The 18,518-nt window shown below is 37.3% G+C and overlaps 1 protein-coding gene across 3 annotated transcripts in view; it reads right to left on the bottom strand.

Annotated features, from left to right (window-relative positions):
- Positions 1-18,518, bottom strand: part of GALNT1 (polypeptide N-acetylgalactosaminyltransferase 1) — an 87,146-nt gene that overhangs the window by 37,446 nt on the left and 31,182 nt on the right. For all 3 annotated transcript variants that reach the window (XM_030012075.2, XM_030012073.2, XM_041123064.1), the window contains 2 exons: positions 7,631-7,860; positions 3,329-3,503 (listed from right to left, as the gene is read on the bottom strand). In XM_030012075.2, coding sequence (XP_029867935.1) covers positions 3,329-3,503; positions 7,631-7,769 — 314 coding nt within the window. In that variant the 5' untranslated portion in view covers positions 7,770-7,860. The remainder of the gene's footprint in view (positions 1-3,328; positions 3,504-7,630; positions 7,861-18,518) is intronic.

The raw sequence follows: 18,518 nt of genomic DNA, 5'->3' as shown, positions 1-18,518 counted from the left end.
GCCATCCCCATTAAATACATGCGGCAAATTGGTCCTGGCACACTTAATGCCACCAGCTTTTGAATGATTAACTGTTAGGCACAACTTTTACAGACTTCTGTATTTCAGAAGAACTGACATATAGGACTTGAAATAATCTTCCCCCCACACCACATTAAAGGAAGCAACCCACAAAACCTGCGAAGAAAATAATTACATGGTTGAACAGCTAAGTGTGCCTTTGAACATATCCCACTTTTTCAAAACCTTGATTGAAAGTGCTACTGGCAGCTTACCACATAAATGTGGTGAGGAATGATTAGAAATTACCCATTCACCTTCTCCCAAAACTATTTTTCCATATTATCAGGGATATATGGATAGAACAAGTTATAGCAGAAGCAACTCCACTAACACAGCAGAAGGTTCTGACCATGTGAGTATTTTAACTAATCAGATAAATACTTTCATAAGACATACAGACAACACCAAAGCATATTTATAGTTTTCACAATCCTGAAAATGGCTACAGTGTTCTTGGGAAGTAACATTAATACACACACACAGACTAAGATACCATTGCCTTGTAAACACAGTATTATTCTCAAATTTGCTGGGGAAATGTTAACATGTGCCCCAACTTTTAATTAGTGTGACCTCATAGAGTACATACTGAAAAGATGACAAAAGGAGGAGCCTTTGGGGGACCATTTTTCTCTCAAAATCTACTAAAAATGCACACAGCAAATAAACATTAAAAATATTGGCAGCAATTTACAAAAATTACAGAAAATCCAACTCTTCCCTGAGACCTTACCTAAAATTTTATTTTAAGACTCCATTTTCACACACATAGTATTGTGATAGTATTTGTGTCCACACAAACGGAAAGGAGAAGCAAATGCAACATCACTAAATTTATAATGCGTATCTTACTGTGAAACACAATAACTGCAGAGCATGGCTGAGTGTGCACAACAAAAAATTCCTATAGCTCAACTTGATTTTAAAATTGTTATTTCATTTTTCTGCAAAAGCTTGAGTGATGCTTAGGTAACAAATTTTTAATAGTTTATAACAATTTCTCTTTCCATTTTTGGTTAATTCAGAAGTCTAGACTTCACAAAGCTTATGGTTAAGTCAACTTTTTAGATCCACAAATTTATTTTCTTATCTTTGTACTTACACTATAAAAATGGTAGAATATATACATGCAAGTCTTCCAATATGAATGCTGATAAACAGATTATGTCATTTAGCTTCCTCCATACTTCCAGGGTCATAATGAAAAATTACTCCTGTGTACCGTCCCAATAACCAACTGTTGTAACTATCATTTCCCCAAACTTTTGTTAATTCCTTCAATTCAGCTCTTCCAGAAAAAACATACAGAAATCACCCCAAATTAGCATCTCAGCTTTGACAAAAGTCTCTGACGAAACTAATGATTTTCCTCGCAGCTAAAACAAGTTGAGAATGCTAACTACAAGTTCTTAACCAGTGGTAGTCACCACTTGTCATGGTTTAACCCCAGGCAGTAACTAAGCACCACTCAGCCGCTCGCTCACTACCCCCCGCCCCCCGCCCAGTGGGATGGGGGAGAGAATGGGAAGAAGTAAAACTCGTGGGTTGAGATAAGAACAGTTTAGTAGAACAGAAAGGAAGAAACTACTAATGATAATAATGACAATAATAATGAAAGGATTGGAATATACAAGTGATGCACAATGCAATTGCTCACCACCCACCGACCGATGCCCAGTTAGTTCCTGAGCAGCGATCCCTTCCAGGCCAACTCCCCCCAGTTTACATACTGGGTATGACGTCACACGGTATGGAATACCCCTCTGGCCAGTTGGGGTCAGCTGTCCTGGCTGTGTCCCCTCCCAACTCCTTGTGCCCCTCCAGCCTTCTTGCTGGCTGGGCATGAGAAGCTGAAAAAATCCTTGACTTAGACTAAGCACTACTTAGCAACAACTGAAAACATCAGTGTGTTATCAACATGCTTCTCACACTGAATCCAAAACGCAGCACTATACCAGCTACTAGGAAGACAATTTACTCTGTCCCAGCTGAAACCAGGACACCACTTTACAGCGATGCAATTTCTTATCCTATAGAGAGTGATAAAAGGGGCAGACACTACATATGGATCTGCATGAATGCCAAGAGATCCCATTGCCAAGTTACAGCCACGATCAGAGCAACAGCATGAGAGAAAAGGATATAAACCACCCCAAAACATGTCAGTTTTGAAAGAAAACCCTGCAAGTTCATGATTTGCATTCTTGCACTGTACTAAGAAACAGGCAAGTAGTGACCATAAAATCTGACTAATAATATATCTGACAATCAATTGAAAAGTAACATTAATTCAAACTTATGAAATCATATTTTGAAAACTATATGGTTCAATTATTAAGAACACCAGCTCTACCAGGAACTCACACGCTACATAGAATCACATTCATTACAGTAGATAAAGGTACCTACAAACCAGCTCTTTTTCACTCATTAAAAATGAAAAGCAGTCAGAGCTTCATCTCATTCTTCTAATACTGTCTTCTGAGGTAGGAAATGAAAACAAATTAATCCAGCAGCTAGGCCTCGTGTACGCAGAAACAACAGCAGAGCTTCTGAAGAAATGGGGTTTCTATAGCATCTGATTCTCGCAAGAGAATGCAGATAATTGATTGGGAAAATCTTGTTTCATGAGCTTTGTCTAACTTGAGAGTCCCCTTCATAAACAAGAGGGGTTGGGGGGACTCAACGGCTACCCTGCCAGAGTAGCCCCAGGAGAGTAAAGCAATCTTAGTTTTACTTAAAACAAGGCTACAATTTTCTTTTTAATTACTTATGACTCAAACAGCTCTGCAAGGATCAATATTTCAGAGGCAAGATCAAAAACAAACCAGATGGATATTAGAAAACATTATAATGCAATCTAAATGAGGCTTTGCACATTTCATTAGGTAAGAAATTTTTAAAGTATTTCTATTTCATATAATGCAGAATTTTAGTCTGCCTCATTACAAGTAGTGCATGAATTTTTCAAATATGTAATTTTTTCCTGAAACACCAAGTCTTAAGTTAACTTTGTTTTCCTTCAACCAAATTAATTTCTATTCCCCAAACAGGCTTCCTATTTGTAATCAGATTCAAAGCTAAATAACACTGAAGAAAACTGGTTTCTGCTGTTTATTTTACAAATAAGTACCATATATACAGGAAATCCTCCTACTTTTCTCTTCAACAGTAATATCTTACAGAACTGAACTCTTGTTTTGGATCACTTTGCACATACTTCATTTAAATACAGTACATTTTTAATACAACATAAAGCACTTACCCTTCTAACCTGACGTCAGGTAAAGATCTGTTGAGTGCAATCATTTCACTTGCCATTAAATTAAACTGATTTATTTTAAACATTTCTTTCATTTTTTCTTGCTCCTCTTTCGGAATGACCACAGGCTTCCCCATCTCTCCAGGTCCTTCATGTGGTTTTTGTATGGGTTCTGGAACTAAGAATAAATAAAATATTGGTAACTACTTTTATCCTTGCTTTTGTTTGTTTATACTTTGTTATACACTGTAGGAGTGTTCCTGTTTAAAATAGAGTTCTAAACCCAACAGGTTTTGGAAGTGAAAACAATTCTTCATATTTGGGAGTTTAACAGAAGTAGTTAAGTGCTACTCTTAGACACCACAAATCATTTGAAAAAATAGTAAGGGTTTATATCTATCCATCATCATGTCCTAATTGACTTTACTGTTAAAAGTTCTGGAACAACAGACATTTATTTCCCAGACTGTTCTTCCACACACAAGCTTTTCAGGAAAAGCTGAATTTTCCTTTACAGGGATTTTAGTAAAGATTAAAGTAAAATTGTAAATGATAATTGTAAATGATAATGCTCAACTAGCCATCCTATGAATTTCAGGTTTGGAAAAAACTACGAAGTAACATGAATGACACTTACTAAGGCTCAGTGATTTTTTTTTTCCAACTTGGTAACAACCTTTAGAATTACAGCAACAGCCTTCCATCCACAACAATTACTCCTTGTGAATTTGACTGATGAACCACCAGGAATTACAAAACCAGAACCACCACCCAGAAGACGTGCCAATAGAGAGGACACCCGCGACAGCCTGGGTAAGGGGCGTACGCCATCCCGGTTAGCTCAGGAAGGGCGAGACGACCGCAGGGCTGAGCACTGGAGAGAACTTCCCCCGACCTACTCCCACCTCTCCGGAGGAGTCGCGGTGGGGAGAAGAGCGAGCGGCAGCATCAGCCAGGACAAGCACAGGCTCCCGCAGGTCGACGCTGCCATCGGCACTGCTAGGAGTTCTGGTCCCACTGCGAAGCTACCTACTACTGTCGTCTTCTGCCATGGTGGAAGCAGGGACAGAAGCCTAAGCCTACGACCAAACCATCCCACACAATTACAGCCACTAGATTCCAACTCTCCCTCCTCTGGCATTACTTCAGTTCCTCAGTCCCGTGCTACCCAGACCCCACGCCAGGCCCCTTTTTCCCAAAACATCTCCACCTCAGCTCTCCTACTCACAGCCTGGTAAGTGCCTGTCCCTTTTCCACTTCATCTTTTGTCCCCTCATCTCCACACTGGCATCATTTCAGCTACCAACCCTCAAACCTCTACGATGGTGGACACAAAGACCTTTATCCCACTCATCTTACAGTTCCCCATAATCGTGTACACAGATTTTTTCCACATTCATATTCCTTTACTATTTCTTATTTTAAGCAATTTGTAAAATATAACAGCGGTATACATACAATCAAATATTAGACACACAACCCAAAGATCGTGATTTAAGATGCTAGTATCTTATGCCATCAAGGAGAAAGATTTTTCCCAAAGGCAATTTAGACCATGGCTCTAAGTCCGACTCTGAAAAAGAAACTCCCCCCAATTTTTGCATTAAAAAACTAAGGAAAACATCCTTCTAACTTCATGAAAGCCTGAACTGTCCAAAATTATCCTCAAAATCCTTTGCTCCTGCTGAAGTATCTGAAGACTAATTTTTCCAACTAGGCAAACACAGCCTAAAATAAACTTACAAACTCTTCAGAAAAACTTACTCCTATGTCAAGTAGGTTCATTAAATGCCATGGAATTCTTCCATGATTGCAAAGAGAAGCTATATACCAGAGTGACATGGACAAAGAGACTATTAAATTCAGAACACTTACATAATTTGTGCTGAATCAAGAAAGCTAAATCAATTATGGAAATGAATAGGGGGAAAAAAGTGAAGTGAAAAAGCAGATTTTGATAAAAGATTCACACAAAAAATAGCCTCAATGTTATCTAAGGAGATTCTAGGCATTCTGAGTAGGAATAAATCCACTACAGACTCCAAATCAGTAAACTACTGGAACAAGTAAGAATATCTAAGATCAGGTATGCAACTAGGTTAAAAGGAAGTGTCACGGTGTCAACGACAACCATGGTTTCTAGAAGACATGTTTCTGCACATACCTTACTACAAGTCAGCTGTTTAAAAAAAAACACAAGAAAAATGTACAAAACTACACACAAAGTTTTGGTTGGTTTGGGAGTTGGTTTGTTTGTTTACAAGCCAACTAAAAGACATCAAAAAGATATCAATGATTTTAGCACACACAGGTTAGGGAAAGGCCGGAATGAAGACTGTACTCAACTAGGTGAAACTAATGTTGCATAGGGAAAGTCATAATACTAATCTTTAAAAACTGCATATTTTCCCCTCACCTAAACGATCCCCCAATGACTTTGTGTGTAAAGTCACCTGAATTTTCAACATCATCAATACATCAAACCAAGTTTGATATATATTGACTTCCATTGCTGTTTGCCAACAGCAAAAAAACCTGTTGTTTCCAAGACAGCTCCAAAGAAGCCTAGCATAAGTTATCTGCTTAGCATCGTGTAAAAACTTTATGGGAATCCAAAAAGTGGATCCATCCCTTAACAACACAATATCAGTCATCGCCTTATCCTCAAGAAAATTTCCCAGCTTCTGAGAGGAAAAGAAAAAAAAAAAAAAAAAAAAAAAAAGACAAAAAGACTGAATTCTTATAGTGACATACTTTTTACATAACCCTAGTTCAGTTTCTTGTCACTTTCTTTTCCGCTTATTGAAAAAGAAACCCAAAATATGAAATACAAGCAACTGAAAGTTTAAGTCTCTTCTGCAAAACTCGGGTGAACTATAACCTCTCTAAAATGTTTGCATGCAGTTGTGGAAAAAACAGTTCAGAGGTACTAGGCACAGAAATTCTACATTCCTATACATTGTTATTCTCAGTGGAGATTTATTGGCCTGTTTTCATCATGGGGGAAACAAAACGAAACTAGCATTTCCTAAACATCTCCCCAGTGTTATTCTGTAACAGCGCAACATTGTTCTTAAAACATTTCCAAAAATTTCCCAGGGAGATCAAAGTTGCCCATACTAGGTGTCAACAGGTCAAAACATTTTTTGTGATGGAAAGCATTAATTAATCTTGACTACAGTTGGCTGATCGGACTCAACATTGAGCATCACTGCATAAGTTTCCTATAGCAGCAGTAAAACATACAGACACAGCCTTTCTGGTGGGGGAGAGACCATGCTACAAAATTAGATGTTTCATGAATGAACTGGAGGCAGCAGCTGCCTGCAGTTCTAAATGCCTGTGCTGAGACATTGCAGGCATGAGAATTCACCCTGCACCAACCCTTTCTCCCATGAGATCAACTATGATGACCTCCCTAAAATAAAGTTTTCAACATGAATGGTACTGGCTTTCAAAAAAACCAGTCAGCTCATTAACTGGTACCCAAAAACTAAGAGGGCAGTAACAAAACTGAAAGCTTATCTGAAGACCTTTAGTATTGAATAATACAGCTCTCACTTCAAAGAAAAAGTTACACACATAAGCATGTGCATATGTGTGTGCATACATACACAAACACACACACTCTCATTTGCCACTTTTACATCCAAGTTTATTCTAGTTATTTTCACAAATTTATTTTCATTACAACATTCACTGTCCCTTATTGCTATAGTAACTGGCCAAATTTTGTCTTAGGTTGGGGCTGAGGGGAACATTTTGGTTTTTTGGTTTTGGTTTTTTTTTTGTTTGTTTGTTCAGGGTTTTTTTGTTTGGGGTGGGGTTCGGGGGGGTGTTGTTTGGTTGGGGGTTTTTTTGTGTGTTTTTTTGTTTGTTTGTTTGTTTGTTTGTTTAGGAGTAGGGGGACAAGTAAGCTTGGTTGTTGATTTGGTTTGTTTTACTACCAGGTCTACTGAAGTTAACAGTGCCTTCGCTTCCTCACTGGTGGAAATTTAGAACATGCTTTAGACTATATTAACATAGCTTGCATTCTTGAACTGCTTGTTGCATAGTTTTATTATTTTTCCATATACACTAGTGCTTCAAATTCTACATCTTAAGCATTTAAGTCTGCAACATAGATCAGGCAAGAGTCTCAGGCAATGTGCTTATTTCCTAGTCATTCAAAGAAACATTGAACATTCTGCAACACCTAAATGCTGATGCAATACTACATTGATGGGGAAAAAAAAAGCAAATGTTTAAAAGAAGTGCAATTTTAAATGAGCATAATTTAAAGATTAGTCAGGCAAAAAAACTTACCATCTCCAGCAGGCAGGCCTCTTTCTTTTTTCTCATCACATTTGTTGCATTCACTGAAGTACAGCAATAGAAACATATCCAGAAGGACCCAAACCAAAGAGGTGGCAAGGACCACCTTGCAATATGCAAATTTTTTCATGGCACTTTAAGTCAAATACAAAAAATAAAAAAGTATAAATAAAAATATCAACAGGTTGCTTTAATCCAGTTTGAGAGACCACGTTCTATATCTGGAAAAAAAAAAAAAAAAAAAAAAAAAAAAAGTCACAAAAAGTTACCTGAGGGCAGCAGCTAAAAGCAGAAATTTTAACTACATTTTAAAGGTAACAATTTAATTACCAAATGCTGTATGTATCAAAATGAATGCTCTATGCACTCCAATGAGATTAAGGGAATGGGGTCAATTAAAGCAGCACTACTCCAGTCCTTTACTATGTTAACATTCATCACCTGAAACACTAAAACGAGTGACCAAAACATCTGCTGAGCCACTGGAGAAGAGGGTAGGCACATCTAATGAAATCAAAAGAAAGTCTGTGGATCCCCTGAAAATTTGAACAAGTGAAATGAATGAAAACCAGGAACATCTCAGGAAGCAGAGTATCAATATGTGCTGTGTGAAGCCCATGGCTAATATTCCTCATGCTCCTCCCGTGTAGTACACGCTGACTTTCTGAGCCCCTCGCTAGGAATGCTAGTCTACAAATGCCTGTATTTTACACGAAGTCTAATGGCACATTACACCATCATCCCAAAAACAAATGCTTTGCTTTCAGCAAACCAAAAATAAACATCCCTTTTGGTACAGTTAAACAGTAGGCAAAGTGAAGAAAGTACCCACCAGCCACTGCCATCACTTACTAGCCATTCAAAACTAAAGGTATTAACTAATAATGTTGATGCATAAAGTGACTTTAATAGTTTAATGCTTGATTATAGAGTAAACTTTTATACATTTTTCAACATGTATACACCAAAATTTCAGAATGCCAACCTCTGAAGTTCTCTTTTGTCCCACTCAAATTACAAGCAAATTTTGTTAAAAGGACTGCTTATTTCCATGACTGACAATTGGGTAGGGCAGAATCAACAGCTTTGAGCTTGTTCACTTACACTAAATTATGGGTTTTTTTCCTTTTTTTTTTTTTTTTTTTAACCAACAGGTTCCCCACCAATGCTGACGTGTTTCAACACAAAGTACTCCCAAAGTTATTTCCCAGTGGCAATAGCTTACTAGTTAACACCAGAATTGCAGATATTCTTAACTTATAAAATAAACGGATAATAAGACTCTTCAAAAACACACTAGAATTTTAAAATTGACGTACATACAGATTCATTACATGCTTTCAGCCTAAACTGAAGAATTTATTGGAAAGGAGAACTTTAACCATAAAACATGATTATGCAAAAAGCTCAGAAAAACCCTGTACCATTAAGACTACCTTTCCTTTACTATTTCATTGTCATAATTTGATTCCTGGCTCCTCCTTCTTGAGAGAAAATACTACGACATCCCTCTTCTAAACACAGCTTATTTCTTCTTATTGGCAGCAGAGAGATTCATGTCTCCAAGCATCCCTATACACTGAAGTGGCAGAGGTTTAGATGGCATTGCAACATAGAAGCCTGAAGCCTTCCACACGTACAAGACTGAAGGGTGTATATCCCTCTGCTTCAGATAGATCTTATTGTAGGGTCACTCTCTATCATCTCTGAAAGGTCATGGTGATCCAGAGAGTTGCCTCAGGATTAGGTAAAAGGCTATCATCAAGAAGGAAAAGGAGGATCTGGAGAACTATCTGCTAGTCAGTCTCAATTCAGTCCCTACGAAGATTATGGAATAAATCCTCCTGGAACCTACATCCACACACCCCACAAAAAAACCCAAACAAAAAAACCAAAACAAAACAAAGAAAAACCACAAAAGGGCAACTGGGAACACACAGTCCAGATTCACCACAGGCACATCACACTTGACCAACCTGGCAGCTTGCTTTAAGGAGAGGACTGGTTTGGTGGGCAAGGAAAGAGCAGTAAATGCTGTTTACCGTGACTTTAACACGGACTGTGACAGTCTTCCAGAGTACTTTGTCAGAACCGAGACAGACATGACCTGAAGAAGTGGGCTACCAGGTGGGTGGATTGCTAGCTGGACCACCAGGCTCTATGGGTTTTGACTAGCAGTACAAAGTCCAGCTGACAGACATTCACCAGTGGTGTCCTTCAGAGGTCAAAACTGGAGCTGATACTGGTTAGTATCTTTACTGAGAACCAGGGCATGGGACCAAACGCACACAGCAAGGTTGCTGGTGACACCCAACAGGGGGGTGGAGCAGGCAGACAATTCCCTGGGATGGCCCTGGGTGGCAGGTTGAAAACCTCAAGAAGTTCAATAAATGCAAGTACAAAGTCCCTGTACCCAGCATGGAATAACCTTATTATCCATATAGACTGGGTGTCAACAGGCTAGGAAGCTGCTCTGCAGAAAGAAACCTTTGGAGCCTGATAGCAACTTGAACATGAATCAGTAGTGTGTCCTTACAGCAAAGAAAGTCAACTGCACCTATAAACAAGTCTGGTAACCACAGCAATAATCCCAAAATGAATAGGTTTAATAATTGCCTTTGCTACTGAGTAATGTAATAAAACTGAAGATTTTTGCAAAACCAGGTAGTTTTCCTCCCTTCAGAATACTGGATAATACACAACAAAACCTTTACACCATGGAAGTAAAAGGAGTATTAAACACACCCTGGAAAGAGTAAAGCAGAGGCTGTAACTTATCAAGAATAAAGTGAAAGGAGGAAAAAAAATGGGTACGTTCAAGTCTTGTTACTTCTGAAGGTCAAGTGACTTCCCCCCCTCCTCTGACAAAGTCCATTATACACTTGACACTATAGAAAAAGGTCATCTTTAAAATTACTGCTCATATAAAGTGCATTGTTTCACCTTACCACCTCTTTTACCAACACAGTTGTCACGGGAAAGAATGCTTACTCTTTTCAGTACGACACATGACTATTTAGCCATTTTTATGTTTGGACCAACTTCATATTTGTTTATACTAGCGATCAGTCCTCAATACGACTTTGTAACAGACTTGACAAAGGACTTCATTGCCGTTATTCAACTAAATAGGTTACTACACTGGATGTGACACCTAAACAGACAAAGCTGATGTAAAGTTTGTTTTTCAAACTTTCAGATATGAATAAACAGAAGCTGGCACAAAGTAAGGGCTCATCAAAATCCTGACACAACATTTGCTATTTCTAAGCTATTAATATCAATTTAAACCAAATGGAAAGTGATTAACTGAACAGCATCTAAGGAAAGATTGATGGCCTGCACAAAATTTTCAGCTTCTCAGTCTATTTAGTAACGAGGGGGGAACAACTGGCATGCTCTAGGGTAACATATTAGGCATACATATGGATTTTTGAGCAAACTTCTAAAAAATTAAGCAAACGCAAACTGTCATATGAGCATTGTCTAAAACTCCATGTATCTGAACTATTTATGGGGCCTATCTAGCTGAGTATGTCTATATTTGAAAACAGAAGTGATGCCAACACTAGCCTCGGGTTTCAGAACAACTTTTGCTACTGTGCTGATGTATTATATTTTTTTTTTTCTTTTTACTGGCCCACGCTCTGTTAAATTCATTTTAGTGCTTGTTTGCAGAGAGCTCATTACCATCAGCTCGTCCGTAAATAGGTCAGTTTGAGGACAAACAAGGCATTACCTAGTTTCAATGCTATAAAAGCAAATGGAAAAAAAACATTCCAATCAGAGGGTCAACGCACCACCTGTGGAAAACAGGTGTATTCTGTGTCTTCACAGAAACACAAAACACATCTGGTACATTTCATCAGGCAAAAAGGATATTCAGGAGCTCAAGGACGCCAGTACTCTCTTCTGCTCAGAAGTTAACACAAGAGAAGTACTCTTCATTGGGCTACACTAGTTTGATGGATTTTGAAACGTTTTAGTATTCACAAGTCATCTGTTCAGTACAATTCAGCAACAGTAAGTTCTGAAGAAGTGATGAGAGAAAACGGATCATACTAGTCTGAGCAGTATGAGAACAATTCATTAAAAGCAAACCTACTCTTCAGAAAAATCTGAGAAATGTAGGTCAGTAAAATCAATTTCTATTCTTCTTGCTCTGTGTAGGAAGACTACACTTTTAATTCATCAGAAGTGAATTTTCAATTCATAAGTCAATTTTTTAAATTGACCATTTGAAAAAACGATCAATTATGTTTCTAAAACCGGTAGACTTGGGATGAAGAATAAAACAGAAACATAGGAGTAGCTGACTACACTTGAAAAACAAGGATGAGCTTCATACACAAAGGCAGAAGTTATTGGTCCATAAAGGCTTTCCTACAGATAAAGTAGACTGCATAAATATGCTTATAAAAGTAGAAGCTCCTGCAAGATGAAAATATGGCTCATCACATAGAAAAGCAATGCCAGAATTGGAACAACAGGTAGGTCCTCCGTCCACAATTTTGTCAAAATGTTTGTAACTGCATGGAACTAAGTCACTGTGCACTTAAACCTCTGATTCTCCTGATTTAAAATCATAGAATAGTTTGGGTTGGAAGGGACCTTCTTAACTAGGCGGTGTTTACTTAACCTCTAAACTTTTATGATTAGTTCCAATTACTTCTACAGATACATAGTAAGTAAATAACATTTCTAAGCCAAGTAGAAACACTTTAAAAACCAAGCTCTTCTTTCAGTTACTGCAAGAAAATTAATTTAAAAGACATTGCTATTTTGGTACCTACGCTTTTCAGAAACATCTTAACTATAATGATTTAACTTCTGAAAACAGTTTATCATTTTGCAAATTAGTGCTTAATGGTTTCTCAAATGATTTTGTAAGCAGCATAGAATCATAGACTATCTCGAGTTGGAAGGGACAAAGGATCATCGAGTCCAGATCTCCCCCAGATTTTCCAAGAAATCAAGTAAGCTTTTGGTCAACAGTGTCAAGCAGTTTCCACTACTACACAGTCCTTCCTGATTCTCTTCCTAATCAGTACTATTCAAATAAAAACAATCATTTGCAGATTAATAACAGGCTAGTACGGCCCAAATATTAATTATACTAGAAATATAGTTTACCTCCCTTTAATAAAGATGAAATATGTGAAAATTAATTGCAACGGGGTCAAGGACATGGAAATGATCAAACCCAAGATGAAATAAAACCATCTGAGATTACCTACTCTGGTAAAAACAGGATGGCCTGTATAATCCCATCTGTAGGGCCCAGAAAGAATTGCCATGTGAAAATTCAAAGTGTGATAGCAGGAAAGTCTGGTAATTTACTACACATACTACTTGAAACAGGCATAAATGTAAGGATATTCAGAAGGACAGCAAATTGTTCAGACATGTAAGGTTAGTTCAATATAATAAAGTATATTAACACTGCATTAACATGGCATACATTAATTTAGTAATTAATATAGTATATAAAAACCGCAAATGTTTCTAGAACAGACTGAGTGAATGATCAGGGATATAAGTAGATCAGAAGTTGAATAAAAAGCAATACAATTTTGATGAAATTAGAACAGCGTAAATTTAATTCAATCTATAACTGACTTCAAAGTTACTGCTGTCAGTTACTGCAAACATTTTAAATATAGCTCCCACAAAGAAAATTGTTACTTAAGGTGAGAAAGATCAGGATCAATACAAAAAATAAAGTGGATAAACAAGATGATTACAAGGAAGACTGTAAAGGCTTATAAAAAATCTTAGTAGGCTGATGAGACTGCACCTTCAAAAAGCCAGCAACTATTGTCTTTAGTAATCTTGGTGCTAGATCTAGATGGGTGATCTCAAGACCCGTTGCCGTTAAAAAGGAACGAGTGATAAGGTAGGAAGAAAGATGGGTTTGTGGACTGGAATAACAGAATCAAGATGACATTTAATAAAATATGTTCAGTAGTATGCATTGGAGTATGTAACTTTGCTATCAGCTGAAGAGTTTCAATAAAGCAAAGGCTCATAAGGGTGACACTGTGAGCTGCCACTGTCACCCAGTCATGGAAAAAAGGCCGATCAGATTTTTGGATGCATCATTTAAGTATTCTCCTTAGATATAAAACCAGAAACCATTGCATGGTGCACCAGTATCCCACAAGGGAAGGGCACAGGGAGAGCTATGTATTCGGCAAAGAAGATGTTTCAAAGCAGAGCCCTGCGGATTTATAAGAGACCACTGCAAGGGACTGGACACAGTGATCCACGCGGTCCTTTCTGCTCCCACTCTTCCAGCCTGGAATTCATAAAGAGTAATGAACGCAAATGAAAAGGCCTGAAGTAATTGCTTCCAGATCTTTGTCATAGAACTCCACACCAGCTCAGTGTTTGGGGTGGGGTGTGGGGGGGTGGTTTTGTTTTGTTTTTAAGTTGGTCTTTCAGAAGGAAAAAAACCAACCAAAACCAAATATCCACACTCATGGATTCTGCTAATGCCAGATTCTCCCAATAGATTCTTTTTGAGAATAAAATAAAAGATTGTTTACAGAACTCTTCAAATGAAAGTCTTTGAAAGGCTTTCTTAAGTTTTTTTTTTTTCCCCAGCCATAGCCAATACTTTTTAGACTGACTTTAAGAAAGCCCTATCTTGCTTGCAGGACAAAACTGCAATGGGCAAGGTTTCAGAGGACCAGATGAACAATATTTTAATCAAATAATAAAAGTTCAAAATCAATTTAATCCACAGCTTTTGGATTTGCATTCTTTTTTACAATAATTTTTTGCTATACAAGAAAAAGAATAAATTGATCCAGGAGGAAGACAAAATATTCCCTACCAGAGTATCACTGTAAATATTACAAGAGCTCAAGAGGATAGCTAAAATTTGGAAACCAAGAATACAATAAAAGTACAAAGACTACTGCTGTCATATAAACAGCTGAGATTCACTAGACTCCTATTCCATGACTTTAAACTAGCTTTCAAATGACTGAGGCAACAATTTCATTTTTCTGTCTGCTCTCCAGGTTGAATGAAAATTATCTAAAAATAGACAGACTTATTCAGGGATCCTTCAGACACTTCCATTCTCTCAACTGCTTTGAGATTTAAAATATACTTCTATTATGCCCAGTGAACAATCAGTGTACATTACTTAATATTGCCAGTCCTATGCAAAAAAACCCTACACAACTTTTTGCAGTACTGCTTCAAATATTAGGAGTACATCATTAGTTCAATTTAATTACAACACACAACAAAATGAATACACAGATATACAGTACCTTGAAGCCAATAGCACTAAGTTTTTGCATAGGCATTAAGTTATTGGGTATTACGGTACTGGCAGGTAAGTTCAAACCACATTATTCAAATCTTTTCCTTCTTACAGTGAACAGCAGATATGCCTCTCCTGACAGCTACAGAACAGGCAATCCTTTTAGGAAAGCAGATTTATAAGCCGACAGACAGTTATTTCTTTTCCTGAAGTAACTGCAGTCTTAAATTGGGCTACTGACACCTCAGATGCTGACAGAGAGCAAATATTCCCCTTCAAAGCCATAGCTACTTCACATACACACTCTGGGAGGGCTACTGAGTGTGCTTGAATTAGAGTAACAGCCAGCTAGAGAATACAGACAGTATTTTCATCAGTGAGCATCACAGGCAGCATGAAGACAATGAGCTATTCATGAGTGAAAAGCTTTTGTTATTAACAGCAGCAAGAGAGGGTTTTAATGGCAGTGCTAGCAATGCACCAAGCTCATAAATCCCCAATGTACAATAATTAATGGCTGAAGATGCATCGGTAAGACTCATTCGAGCCTTCTGCTACCCTTCACAGAGACCTAGAAAGCTGAGGTGGGATTTTCTTTGGTTTTTCTTTTTGGAAGATTCACAGTTGGTGACCCAGCACTTAGCTTTTTCAGTACGGCAACACTCCTGCCAATCAGCATCCCAGAGCTATAAACTGACTCCAATCTTTCATAAATCCCTGAAGAGCTGTGCTAGCTGGTCTTCCAAGCCCAACACTACAGGACTGGAAGAGGAAAATCCAGGTCACACCAGCACAGGTGTTCTAGGTGAAGACCTCCAATTCCTCAAGAAAAACAATTTTGTCATCTGAGCTACAGACCTTGTAAGTTCACCATTACTCAGAAGAAATAGTTCTTTAAAATTAACTAATTTTAGCTTCCCTATCAGAGCTCAGTGCTGGTTTCAAGACTCTTGTAAGAAATAAAAGGCTGAACTACCCCAAATTTATATTACAACAGGATAGTGTCACAGAGATTAGCCTATTAGTATACTATTTGCTGTCTGCAACAAAAACCTCTAAACACCTCCACATATTTTAGATACTCAGGCTTGTGACATGATGTAACACAGCATGAAGGCTTCTGGCCAAAAGCAGCATCACTTGGCCTTACAATGCATATGTTCACTAAGACCAAATGCGTGTAAGCAGTCAAGAATTTCTAATAATCAAGAAGTCACACATTCCAAAGACTATTTTAAATCACCTGGTAGGTGCAAGATGAGCTGTAAGTAGAACAGGCTAGGTGACGAGACTTCTTTTAAAGTTAAAATTCCTGCTGAAAGGAATTAGGTTTACTATTGCAAGCAATCTTTAAGAAATCATATGCACTAGACTAGACTATGTGGAAGTAAAAACACAGCAAGCTGTTCCATATTCTCAATGCTCATATTTTCCTTCATAATGTTTCTGCATAGTCCAGAAAATGCAATTTACTTCCAAAATTTTTTAGAAGTTCTACATTAAAATGTCAAACTGCAAACTCGAGTTTTTACCAGCTGAGACTGAACTAAAATTAATACTATCCTTATCAATAGATCACTCTTCATACAGATGTGTCAAATACTCAGTAGAATTTTCTGCAGATGATACTTTCTTCAGTTTGCACATGTCAACACTTACAAATGCCAGGCAGCATTTGCTTTTGAAGTATTTTGAGGAAGTAAGCAGATTCTTCTTGAAAACACCGATGAACGCAAACAAAAGGGGTTGAAATTTACTCTCTATTCTGCTATTAAGATAGAAGTTAGAAGTGAGGAAAACTAGCAACTCAGATGTCAGTATTAAAGAATCACAAATATCAAGGAGAAATCTTTGACTACTTAAAGGTCAGAAGAATTCACCATCACCGAGCTAGTTACACATTTTTCATAGACAAAGACCTAAGCACACTACGAACAATCAAGTGAATAAATCTTTTACAAGACATCCTTGAAACCTTTGTCATATGTTAGGAGAAATTGTTAAATCTTGCAAGCTAAGTCTCAAATGTTCTATAATATCCAACCTCCATAAAGCTTCTGATTATTCTTTAGATAGGAATCAAAGCCAAAAGCTAGAGCGGAATAAAATTGTTCATTAATTCTTCAAACACTTTTGAAGACGGCAGAAAATTACATAGGCAAATAGTCATCATTAAGGATGAATCACTAATGGGCAAGAATTTGAACTAAAGAAAAGCAGAGTCAACTAATTAGAAAAAGATTAGAAAGGAGATTTCTGGAAACATAGGGTAAATTGCACAGAGAACAGATTCAGCCATCCTTATGTTAGTAACTGCAGAAACCTCTAATCCTGAAAACTTTCTATTGCAGATTAAAAATCCAGAAGGGAAACTTGAAGAAATACCAAATACATTCGAAGAACATTTTTTTTCTCTGCCTTCAATATATATGGAAAATATTTTAAAAATTGTAAGTGTTCTAGAAGAAAAGCTTTGAAAACAATACAGGTAAAGAAAAATTGATGTTACACACTAGGGTCATAGGGTGTTTATCCTAGAGAAGCTGGCTGAATTCTGCCTAGCGTAACAGCAGAACTTGCTGAAAATCAAATACAGGCAGATATCAAGTTAAAAACTGCTGAATGGGATAATGTAAGTGACTAAACATAAAGACTTGAAGAATTAGGAAATATAATTTGACAAAATAAGGGTGACAATCATTTAACACATGGTGGGTTATATTATTTCAAGTAAAATGAAGAATGGTTAACAAAACCTCTGAATTCTTTACAAGTTCTACTTCCCACCCCTTTCACAGTGACACTGCAGATGGTTTTAAAAAAAAAAAAATTAAAAATACTACACACCCCCACCACATCTAGGGAAACACCAAAATTCTAAGCAAAAATAACTCAGCAGTTTTGCAGGGCTAAACACTTTTTTAAATATACAGAAAACATCAGATCAGATCTCCAACCAAAAAACCTAGCACCACCCCCCCCCCAAAAAAAAAAAAATCAGAACACATGCTTGTTTCTCTTTCTCTAGAAAGAAAAACCTGATCAGATATGGAGAAAAAAAGAAAAGCTAGCATTGTTCAATTTCGTGATACATTCATGAAATTATTGCAATGTTACTCACTAAAACTTGTGCCCCTTTGCTATATCCATATGCAAATATAAATTATACGTAGAAAGCAAATGGCTGTATTTATACAGACAAGCCATATAGCTCCTTAAGTATACCTTCACACATGAAGTCTGTTTTCACATCATAAAGCTGTGTGCTCAGCAGGTAACTTCTGCTGCTAACAACTGTTTTGTACTTAATTAACACGCACAGCATTGCACCAAGGATAAGATTCTTCATATCCATCCTTCACTTTCCCTCTTACTTACACTCACTTGCTTTAGATTCAGTTTTTCCTCAATTCTGTCTTCCCAAAGATCTCTGACAACAAAAGCTTGAGAAATACTATGCTTTTAAGTTCTTTATTTTCACTGTCAATCCATGTGAATGTACACATGGTATAAAAAGAACCACCATGACATTTTCTTCAAGGACCCATAAATTTGTCCATTTAAAGTCTACTTCTAAAGTAGACAATGTTTGTATTTTTA

This window comes from Aquila chrysaetos, chromosome 4 (assembly GCF_900496995.4).
Source record: "Aquila chrysaetos chrysaetos chromosome 4, bAquChr1.4, whole genome shotgun sequence".
Lineage (NCBI taxonomy): Eukaryota > Metazoa > Chordata > Aves > Accipitriformes > Accipitridae > Aquila > Aquila chrysaetos.
The sequence above is the reverse complement of the archived record's forward strand: the minus strand, read 5'-3'. Positions and strand labels throughout refer to the sequence as shown.